The sequence below is a fragment of the Pseudochaenichthys georgianus genome, chromosome 16 (genome assembly GCF_902827115.2).
Source record: "Pseudochaenichthys georgianus chromosome 16, fPseGeo1.2, whole genome shotgun sequence".
Classification (NCBI taxonomy): Eukaryota; Metazoa; Chordata; class Actinopteri; order Perciformes; family Channichthyidae; genus Pseudochaenichthys; species Pseudochaenichthys georgianus.
This window is the reverse complement of record NC_047518.2, coordinates 33,225,713-33,237,220: the sequence shown is the minus strand read 5'-3', so window position 1 is coordinate 33,237,220 and position 11,508 is coordinate 33,225,713. Positions and strand designations below refer to the sequence as shown.

At 40.4% G+C, this 11,508-nt stretch overlaps 2 protein-coding genes across 2 annotated transcripts; both read right to left on the bottom strand.

Annotated features, from left to right (window-relative positions):
* Positions 1-343: 343 nt before the first annotated feature.
* On the bottom strand, positions 344-6,033 carry rpz4 (rapunzel 4). The gene is made up of 3 exons (XM_034103099.2): positions 5,928-6,033; positions 2,890-2,951; positions 344-2,747 (listed from the first exon to the last, which is right to left on the bottom strand). Exon 3 carries the CDS (start codon positions 2,719-2,721, stop codon positions 1,546-1,548), a length of 1,176 nt encoding a protein of 391 aa, XP_033958990.1. The 5' UTR covers positions 2,722-2,747; positions 2,890-2,951; positions 5,928-6,033; the 3' UTR covers positions 344-1,545.
* Positions 6,034-6,299: 266 nt separating this feature from the next.
* On the bottom strand, positions 6,300-10,498 carry rpz5 (rapunzel 5). The gene is made up of 2 exons (XM_034103098.2): positions 10,411-10,498; positions 6,300-8,827 (listed from the first exon to the last, which is right to left on the bottom strand). Exon 2 carries the CDS (start codon positions 8,758-8,760, stop codon positions 7,579-7,581), a length of 1,182 nt encoding a protein of 393 aa, XP_033958989.1. The 5' UTR covers positions 8,761-8,827; positions 10,411-10,498; the 3' UTR covers positions 6,300-7,578.
* Between the last annotated feature and the right edge of the window lie 1,010 nt (positions 10,499-11,508).

Below are 11,508 nucleotides of genomic sequence, written 5' to 3'. Positions count from 1 at the left end.
CAATGACAGCTAAGATATTTATTTATTGTTGACAACTAATAATTTAATGTTGAACTTTTAGCAACATTGAGACATTTTGCTTTTTTGGATGAGAATAACCACCAATTTTATCAACCTAAACTGTTGTAACTGTAAATAAAATCATAAATAATATTGCATTTTAGCATTTCCTGTAAGACAAGTATGGCAACTTGTCTTATTTTACTTTTAACACCACTACAAAAACATGACCAATTATTCAAAAATAAGACAAGTAATACAAATGCTTGTCTTATCAAAGTGAGGAGATTGTGTGAGTCAGCCAAACCGCAAGTAATTCACAAAAAATATACAAACAAATGAGTGTATTTGGAAGATTTATTACATTCATTGCTTTGGTGTACTAACAGGAATTGAATATAAGACTCTAAATAAACTGTATGGAAAAAGAAATTGTATAAAATAGAACATCATCAATACTACAGTAAATACAGGGCATGTGTTGGTCAAATAAAATGTTCCAAAACATTTATTGGTGAAAAAAACACACAACAAAGGAGAAACACACAGATTACAGCGGTTTACAATGTAAAACAAATAATGTGCAACAATTAGAACAAGTCAGTGGTGTCTCCGTGACATAATTATATTCTCCCAGCATAGTGTTGAAATCTAACCCTAACCACCCAAGAATAGCTATGCTAGGCATCTGTATGTAAACAAAGTATTGCCGTCACTACGCCTCTGCATGTCCTTGGCAGGGTTTGTAAATAAAGTTTGATGAGTTACTGTTGTTCGAGGCCTTGTCTCTTGTAACAAGGGTTCTTTTTAATCAGATGAGTAGGAGTGCAATCAATAATAAGGTTTCTGTCACTGTCTCTGTACATTTTTGAGACATTTTTCTCACACAGCCTTGTTGTGTTTGTCCTCAAGAAGGCGAGGTCAAGCCTTATCACTACCAGCAACACATAATCTCTGTATGACAGCTGGATTCTAGGTCAACAACTTCCCCCAAAACAAAACAACCTCCTGAAATTAACATTGACATATTACGTTTTTTCTAACAAAAAGAGAAACTGGGATATAATACAGTCTAAACAAAAGGGATGAGCTCATTTGTCTGCTTTGAGAAATAAACAAAACACAGCTGTATTGTAACAAAAAGGTCATTATTCTTAGTAAAGTAATCTGAAAGCTATTGCATTTCTGTCAGTCCTGGAAGAGGGATCCTCCCTGAGATTTTTTATTTTTTCCCCATTAAATAATTTCCAATCCTTCTTCAAATCAAGGGTCAATTGTATTGTTCCATACGGATTGAAGATCCCAATTAAGGCACCTTTGTTACTTGATATGATGCAAGAAACCATCAGCGCTACACATTTTGAAAAAGGGAATTCGTCAGTATAAAAAGGCTAATAGAGAAATTCAATTAAGGCACATACTCTGTAGTATTTCACTGCTAAGGCCAGGCAGAGAGGCATAGACTATGATTATCCATGTTAATATGAAGTAACCAACAATCACAGAATGACTGACTTTTCAGAGTCTTTTTCACCATCTAAAATTTCAGGCCGAGTGGACGGCGACGTAGAAGTTTTTGTGCTCCTCCCAGTAGTGCAGGTCACCTGAGAAGCTCCAGGAGCAGGCCAGGTCTTTGCTGGTTTTGACCGTGTGGACCACGCAGGCTCCGGGCAACTTCTCAAACAGGACCTCTGATACACTGACTGTGGTGACTTTCTTCTGACTCTGGATCAGCTGCTGGATGTGATTCTTGTCCACAGGCTCGGGCGAGGAGCTGTAGGACACCCAGACGTTGAGCTTCTCGTCTGATGAAGGGATCTGGAAGCGACTCTTCCCTGTGGGGCAGTGGTAATCCTTCTTGCTGGCGAACAGGCCTGAAGGGGACTTGAATACACGCACGGACCAGCCCACCCAGTCATACTTCTTCTTCAGTTTCTCTATGATGGCGTCAGCTAGCTGCTGGTTGGTTAGGTTTGACTCGTCACGCACCAGACGACAGCTATCACTCTCAGCCTGTTTGGGGAAGCTGACGATGCAGTCTTCGATCACGGCATTCATTTTAGTCTGGACAGTCTTCATCTTCTCACCCCAGTCTTTCAGAAGTGCGTCTTCCTCGTCGTATCCCTTCAGAGCGGCGTGGCCCAGAAGTGCGATGAGCCCGATGCAGAAGAGTTTCTTTAGTCTGGCGCAGAAGTCTTCAACCGGCCGGCGACTTTTCTCCTCGTAGTTCAGGGTGATCTCCAGCACAGATTCCCCAGAGAAGTTATCTCCCGTGACAGAGTTGTAGAGGGTGATAAGGTTTTTGTCACCGCCGGTCTTGGCAAAATGATCCAAGAAAAGCTTTTTCTTGACCTCCCTGAACTTGGGTTTGGCGTTGAGGATGTCCATGTACTTCCTGAACTGGTTAGTGATGTTCTCCTCTATTGGGAAATACACAGCATCCAATCCGCTCTTCTTGATCTCATCGTTTATCTGCTGAATCTCCTCTGATATCACCTCCAGATGATCTCGAACCTTCTGAAACTGCTCCTTCATGAACACAGCTTCTTTGCTTTCCACATTGTCCAGAGCCAGTCTAACAATTGGAGCAGCGATGGAGAAAATGGGGAAAAGGTCGCCGACGATGCTGGCCACCACTTCAGCCCCCTGTTCAAAGACATCCATCACGGTCTCCACCATATCCTTCCTTTCCGCTACAAGCTTCTGTAGCTGGTTTGCCATCTTTGCTGTTGTCTCTTGGACTGATTCTGAAAACAAATATGGACAGGTTAGACATTTTCTGGTGTGATATTTAGACATGGAAATATCTTTTAAAAACAAACATACAGGTAAAACACTGAACACAAATCACTGACAGAAAATAATGTTGGGTTTTCTAGATTTACTTACCGTTTGTTTCAGTGTTGTTGGATTACGGCCTGCTCCTTTGCGCCGCTTACAACACAGCAAAACTGATAAGGAAAGAGAGAAACAGCCAAGTGAGCTTCAGTGCTGGCGGCTGGCCACACCCAGTGAGCAATGAGTCAACAATGCAGAGGGAATTCAGCTGTGACGAAGGGCCAGTAAGGGTTGAACTGTTTGTTTGTTATTTGTGTGTTTACTTTTGGAAAATCAACAAGTTTCATTGAAAGGCTTAATGATTATTTTAGGTTTACATTGTGATAATTAGATGAGTAACTCTTACTTCAACAATCAATTTACCATTTCTCTCAGTACAGTGTGACTTGTTGAAATGGGACAAGGAGTAGTTTCAATGAGCTCACCTTTGATATAGACAGCATGCAATGACAGTATACATTAAGATGTCTGGAAAACACTAAAGCATGTGGCTGAAATAATGAATTATATTATCTCCCCTATATGTTGTCAGACTGTCCCAAAAAATATAATATATAATATAAGTATTAGTTTTTGGGAAACACACTTTCTTGCCTAAAGTTAAATGAGCAAATCAAGCCCACTCTTATATCTATATCTCAAATATGTCTGCATGGAAACCTCTTCTAAGTCGGTCTGTAAATAAGTCAGCTACAGGTTCACCCAGGTGGTAAATCATTTACCCTCACATAATAATACAAATGATTCAGATGTAAGTACATATGCTAGGCATTATTGATATAATATAAACTAATTCCTGCTGTGCACTTGAAAAAGGGGGCCACTGGATTTGGAAAATCCTGTTAAACACAAATAGTTTCTTTCAAGGCCAGGAAACAGAGAAAAGGCTGACTGTGAGAGTAACCCAGATGGATTGTCTAGGCATGTTCAGACATATCCCATTTTTGCTCTACTGGTAATGTTTAATTTTGCTGCAAAATGATGACCACATACTCTGTCTCACAATGACTGTCTATGCAACAGCTCAAGGTGATGAAGCTGGCCTCACATTTATAATCAGGATTCTGGCCTTCAGTTGAAAAAATATTTGTGGCTAACGGCGAAGCAGCAGTGCTGCAGCCCAGTCAATAATAGAGCAGCAGGCGTGGGAAGTGATTAATGTAAGAGGTTAAACTTGCTGGGCAAGGGTGCGTTTTCCAGTGAAACTCAGCAAGTAACCACGGCAACAAGACAATGGAAAATAATCTGTCAGCTTGTTGTCTCTCTGCTGAGGTCTGCTCTGCAGGGTTTATTTAGCTAGACTGCAGAAGATTGCAGAGAGAAGATGGCACTCATTTGTCAACCTGATGCATTAAACACCTGCATACTATGAATACTGTGGAAAAAGTACAATACTAGTATGTCATATCTACATGATTTCCTTGTAAGACTTGAGAACAGAACAGGAAATCCAGGCAGGATGTCGGAACATTTACAGTTACTGTATCTTATTTGATTTGACCGTGCTAAAATTGTGATTCCTGTTTCCTACTGATGTTCTCTATCTTTTTCTAGGGTCCCAGGGGTCATGTAACTGCAGTCTGAGTGCATGTGAAGCACCCTCACACACACACAATTCAAACACAAAAGTGCTTGAAGAAATCGCATTTTCAGAGACAGAGAGCTGGGAGGGCAACTCTCACCATAGAGGATACAGTATGAATGCCAGGCTGCAGAGAAGAATAACACGTCTGTTTTTTTGCAACGATTTCCACTTAAATTCAGTGATACACAGAAGCAGAAATGTTAATTTATATATCAAGTACTTTACTTCAAATTCGAGATACCTTCATATTTCCATGTTATACTACGCTGTACAACATTTAAGTGGGAAACATTGACATATTGGTTTAATTTAGGACTTAATTCTGTTCAAAGGCCCAATGGATTAATGTATTTTACAAAAAAATCAAAGATTACAGAAAAGTAAACAAAAGAAGAAAGCAGATTTGTTTAGAATAGCTTTGTTTTTTGTCTTCCCTACCCCTTTAATAATCTCCAGACACCTCAGACTAATTTTGTAACCTTATAGTTTGGAAACCACTGGCCTACTAATGTAAAAGCAGTTTAAAATAGCTCAAAATGTACCTACTATTGTAAAATACTCGACATCGATGTATCTGTGATCTGGTCATGTTAACACTTTTTACTTTAGATATACCCTAAGTACATTTACAGACAGCTGTAGCTTAAAGTACTGACTTATGGCTAAGTAACACTCTTAATGCTGGACTTTTACTATCACAGTGTGGCGTTTGCTGTATTCTTACAAAGATTAGTAGAATAGGCCACGTCCACTGAATTGTTTCTTGATATTTTTTATTATAAGGCTATATCAGCAATTGTTATAATGATTCAAAACAAAACATAGCATACCGAAGTGTATTGATCTGAGTGTATCTACTTCAAACAGACACACATAATGTCTCTTAAGAGCTGAGCTGATTCATGTTTCATTTATGTTATGTGGCAGAGCTTCCTCTGAACACAGATGACCAAACCCTCAGCTGGCCACTGAGAGACGAGCTAAGCGCTCTGTTAATGCTCCCTCTTAATGGAAAAGTATCGATCAGTCCGTGTACGAGGCCTCTAATTGTATCATTTTACAGCCGAGGGACAGAGTGCCAAAAAAACATCGCAGGTTAACACCACAGATAAGTTGTTTTTTTGTTACAGCGCAACACAACGTCTTGTAAGTTTGACACTTCCTGGAAAAAGTGAAGCGGTGGCACCAGATCTGGCAACCAACGCCCAGAACATCGACACTTCTTTTTTGTTTAAACTGCATTTAAAAGTGCAGATTCATCTAATGACCCACTTCACTTTATTAAATCAAAGCTACGTTGACAAAATACCCGTATTGGACGTGTTTTAACGGCACTCCAGTGTGTTTAAAGAGGGGGGGGGGAAGCTCGATTATGTAACGAGTCTGAAATGGAGTTGATAAAGTTGAATCGATCATTTCATATTAAAGTGTTTTACCGCTACCACCACAGTTAACCTATGTAAGCCTGTCAACTATAAAGCATTTGGAACAGAAATGGACTCACCTCATAAAGTTTGCGGAAGAAATACCCTAACTTCCAGAGTGTGTTTGTCTTCCTATTGGTCATGTGGCTCTCAAGTTACAGAGCAGAGGCACACCCAGAAGAAAAAAAAACGTGGGTGGTGGAGGTAAAAAAAAAAAAGGTTGTGAGCATAATAGGTTGTTGATGTGGTGATATTATTACAAATCTACCTCCACCCATTTGGTACACAATGGCATGGTAATAAAGCATGATTACTGTTGAAGGAGATTAGTTCTGAGTAGAAATACTGTCAGCAGAACAATGCACTTCATCAGTCATGACTTTTCAATATTTATAATAGTTTTTAAGTATTTTAAAATAGCTGAGTAATAATGACCAATGATGACAAAACCATTCATATATTTTTGTTTATTACAAATTAAAGTAAAATATACACAAGTGTCTTGATTAAGTGATTGTATAATAAGGATTTTGGACGTTTGCCCTGCAGCCATGAATTGCATTAAAAGCAGCAAGAAACTTTGAATTGTTTTCATTGTATACACATTTATATCTAGGAGTAGGCGATAATATCAATATAATCAATTACTGTAGTACATGTCATTCATTTATTTGTGATATAAAGTATATGCCTAGGTGGTGCACATTCTGGAAAATCAATTGAGAAACAAAAACATAACAACAAATTCTCAAATTAAGTTTAAATTACTTCTTCTGATTCGTCTCACTAACATGTCTGTTTGCTATATGAAGCTCCAGCCAGGAGGCATTTATCTAAGCTTAGAGTAATATCTTGTTTGTTTAATTGTATAAGAAAAGTGTACTTTGGTGTTTTACAGGAGGTTTTGTGTCAAGATCCGGGATGTCACCCACCAAGAAATATTTACAGATATTCTGTAAATTAACATTCCTAGACTTCCTGTTTCAAGTCTTTTTTCTAATTTGAGTTTATTGCGTCCTGGCTATAGTATTTTATCTTACAGACAGACAACAGTGGTATCAATCTTGTTATTTTACTCTTGACAGGAAGTAAGTGAGTGTTTTTCCCAGGATGTAAAAGTATTCCTTTAAATGTTGAGTTTCAAAGAACATTTTTGACATCAGAATCCGAAGTTGAGAAAACCGCACCAACTCACAGTCCATTCACTTATTCTACAGCTTTCAAAGGCAAATAATAAACTGTAAAGCTCAAAATAACCCAAATGGACAAGGCATCACATTAATGCAAAAGAAAATCAAATACAAATCAAATCACGCCATAAAGTAGTCCTGCTAATCCGTTTACAATATTGCCCTCAATGGTATGAATCAATCCAATAAACTCATGGAAAAGTTTCTTGAAGCTATTTGAGTAATTTCTCATATCGCCCAATCCTAGCATCAAATTAGGGACAGTATCACATTTTATGACATTAAGTCAAAGCTGGCATGGAGATATACGGCCCTGAAGCTGCTGTATCAACAGATTAAAGATTTATGTAAAAGAATAGAAATTGATACGAGTAAGACAATGATTCACACATCACCGGGCAGATCAACACAGACAATATTTATAAATCCATTTCTATATTTAATGGAGAGATTTTCAGGGCTCTGGTAGACATTCATGAATTTATGTATAGCTAATTTCTTCCTGTTTGCAGGCGGCTACACTTTATGTTTCTCTGTGAGCCTACTCAGAGTGGATACACAGGTAGGCCCTTTTGTGTTTCCCATAGTAGTAACAGTCCTCATGGAAGTTGTTGGACTGCACCACCTCTTTGTAATGGCTGACAGCATGGACCAGGTAGTTGGGAAAGCTCTTGTTCAGCGCCAGAGCCACTGCCATCATGTTCCCCTTCATCTTCTGACTCTCAATCTGCTCCAGGATCTGACCCTTGTTAATGGGCTTGGGGTCAACACAGAAAGAGACCACCACTTTAATCTTGGTGTTGGTTAAAATGTCAAACCAGTTGGCTCCTCCACTTCCATGGCATTTCTTTCCTGCCAGCCAGTTGAAAAAGAAAATGCGCTCCCTGTTGCTGAAAGCCCTGACGGACCAGTTCACCCAGTCGTATTTCTTAACAAGCGAATCCAGAAGGGATTTGGTGAAGTCCTGGTTGACGGTGCCCGGATTCTCCAGAAGCTTGTGCTCAATGTCCATTTTGGCTTGATCTGCAAAGTTCTCTGTACACTCATCGACAGCCGCTTTCATTCGTTTCTCGACATCCTCCATCCGTCCCTGCCACTTCTTCACCATATCCTCCCCCACCACCCCTTCCTTGAGGGCAGAATGGCCCATGATGGAGATAATGCCGACCACAAAAAGCTTCTTCAGCCGGGCGCAGAAATCCTCAACTGCCCTTCTGCTTCTCTGCTCTATGGCGACGACTGTCTCCAGCATCGGGTCTCCTGCTGTGCTCTCCCCAATGACGGCATTGTAGAGGGCGTCCAGGTTCAAGTCGGAATCGGTGTTCTCGTAATGGCTGATGAACTTCTCCATCTTCTTCTCCTTGAACTTTGGCTTGGCGTTGACAAAGTCTTGGAACTTTTCATACTGGCTGAGCATCTGCGCCTCACGATCGAAGTTCTGCTTGTTCAGTGACGTCTTCTGCAGCTCCAGGGCAATTTGATCGATCTCATCCTGGATTCCCTCAAGTTGCTGGTTGACCATTTTGAACTGCTGAGTCAGGTAGCGAGCCTCCTTGCTGTCCGGGTTGCTGAGTATCTCGGCTGAGGCCACGAACACAGCCTCTAAGATGGGGTGAAGCTGGCCAACAGTGGCAGCGAGCACCTCAGAGGCTTGCCCCATGATCTCCACACCTTTCTCGATCTTGTCCCTGTTCTGGACGAGCCAATCTGCCACATTGTTCATCTTTATTTTATGTATTTCACACTTACTAATTTAAAATGGTTCCCACTTCCAGAGGCTTTGCTTGTGTCTGAAAGAAGAAGAAACATGAAACCCTTGTAAAGTTCATTTCAGTGTGAAGACATTTCAGTACAAAATGAACGCACTCCTTTTTCTTTTTTTCAGTCAGAGTTGGCAATGAAACCATAAACAGCTGACAATAAGTCATTTTTTTCACACAGGCCTTTTTCCTGAGAAACAAAACCCTATCATAAAGCAAACGGCAGGTCATGTCTGCACATGTAGGCATCCAGTTTCATGCCGCACCCTCAGAGCCTCAGCTAATGACAGGGACTCATTTTTAAGCCTTGGTGCCATTGACACATAGGCTATCAGAAAAAAGCTAATGAAAGTACAAATGAGACACACATTTCAGATGGATGGCAATTCAGAACAAATATCAATATCATGAATTATGATGTGAGTATTGTGCAACACTGCCGAACTGGCCCTTTGGGATGTTAGTTTTGTGCTGCTCTAACAATAGCCAAGTCCCAAAGCAAACACAGATGTTCACATCATGGTAAAAGAGGGTGTTTTACTTTGGTAACGCCAGTATGATTTTCGATGTAAAATACACAAGAGCGATGATCTAACCAATCTCTCGTTCCCTGAAGCCAATATCCAGTTTAGAAAAAGGCACACCCAGGTCTGAGAGAGCAAGAAATCCCCTTTAATGCACTTGTTCAATAAAGCAATCACACTTCCTTAATTATCACAGCCCCGTAATTAAAATCACATACAAATCTGTAAGAGGTTATTGTATGAGAACAATATACAAATATAGGTTTACATGTGTAACCACAGAAAAAAGGCTCACCAATAATTGCTGCAGTGATGAGATCAGTGGTGTCCTTTTACAGCCTTTCCTATCACTGCACTCGTTACGTTTAATTTATTCAGCCACATACCATCAGTGCTTTTATAATATTTCTACATTTCTGTGTGATAGAAAACAAAAGTGCACTGTTTAAATAAAAATGTGTAATCATATAAAATAATTAAATTCCATTCTAATTTAAATGAAAAACAAATAACAATGAAATAAATACTTACTGAGTAATTATCTTGGTTTGTGTTTGAAAATATCTTCAGAAAATGTGTAAAGTTTGTCGTCTTTTAGCAAAGAAAGTTGAATATATTTTTGTGAAAGGAAAAAGGCGAGTCCTACACAGCACTTGATGCTGGTCTCACTTTTCAATGTGATATGCTGTGCTAAAGAGCGTAAATAGAAAACCACATCCGCAGAGCCTTAACAAGACCACATACTCCAAAGGATTCATCTCCACTTCTTGAACATCACTTAGATTTTAACTGTTTTGGTTGAAAACATTTAACTTTTAAGGAAATACAAGACTTTTTTAAAGAAAAAAAGTAAAATTCATTTCTTCAAAGATTCGGTTTTGACAATGGTGAGATAAGCTAAACAACAACACTACATATTGAGGGTTTTTGTTTCCTCCATTCTCTCTTTTTCTTGCTTTCCTAGTCTATTATTCTTTTCCCACTCTTTTTGAACCTTTAATTGGACATTTAAAATGATGGTAAAGTGGTAAAAGTTGATGATGGAGATGCTGAACAAAGAATTAGAGCAATTAAAACGTAAAAACTCACCTTTCTAGCAAAATATCCAGTGGGCTACAGTCCAGTTATCCAGTAGTCCAGCTGTGCCTGTGAGCACCAGCCTCTTTGGGATGCATTTATAGACTCCCTACCTCTCTCCCTCCCTCCCTCCCTCCCTCCCTCCCTCCCTCCTTCTCTCTCCCTTTCCTCCCAGTGTCTGCCTGTCTCTCTCTCTTGTCACTCCCCCTTTGGAACTCCTCCATCCCGTTTCAGCATTCCTCAGAAAACCCACTCAGAGGGATGGGGGGCCGGCACTGACGGAGATAACATCCCGTAAACACTCCACCATGCAGGCACACCATGCACCCTGGGAAAATTAAGGAAAAAAAGTCAAACTGGTTTCTGTGTATACAGTATGTGTGTGTGCCTGTATGTGTGTGTAAAAGAGACAGAGTGAGAAAGAGATATAAAAAGGAGAGCAGGCGCAGTAGGGTTCACTAGAGCGGCCCTCGAGGACAAAACCCCTCTTGTTGTGGCTTGAACGAGGTTGCCATGGTCACTGCAGTGGGTCCTCTAACTTCTGTGACACTGTGCTCAAACAATTTGGGATTCACAGGAAGTTAGTACCCTACATAACTAAATGAACCATTACTTAGCAGGCTAAGATCGGTTGTTGAAGCTATTCTTTTGTAAATGCTGACCTACTTTACTATGAAATTGATTATTGGGGATGCAAAGCTATTGGTTGTTGGAATCAAGCATTGCAAAAAGGGATGTCATTTTCCCTGCAGGGGCAGCGCTCAGTCGGTCACAGTGCCGCCCAGTGAAAGACAGTCTGTGTTTCCCAGTACACACCATGACAGTCAGAGCTCACTCAAGGCCTTTGTGCTGTATGATGCAGCCCGATGTCACTGTCAGCCATCCCCTTAAATGGATCATAAAGGGGCGGGAACAGGAAGAGGAGGGAAGGAGGTGTGCTGCAAATTGATACTGGTCAGCCGGGCAGAGGAGGGTTAGGCGAGCACGTCCGCCACCGCCTTGTTCCTGTGTCGTCCCTCTGTCAGATCTCACACTTGTTTAACCATCAGAAAGTAGAAATGAGCTTTCGCAGGGACTCAACGGTATGTGGCGTGATGGGTGGTACAGCCG

Coding starts and splice junctions, on each gene's coding strand:
- rpz4 (XM_034103099.2), bottom strand. CDS start 2,721: ATGGCAAACCAGCTACAGAAGCTTGTAGCGGAAAGGAAGGATATGGTG.
- rpz5 (XM_034103098.2), bottom strand. CDS start 8,760: ATGAACAATGTGGCAGATTGGCTCGTCCAGAACAGGGACAAGATCGAG.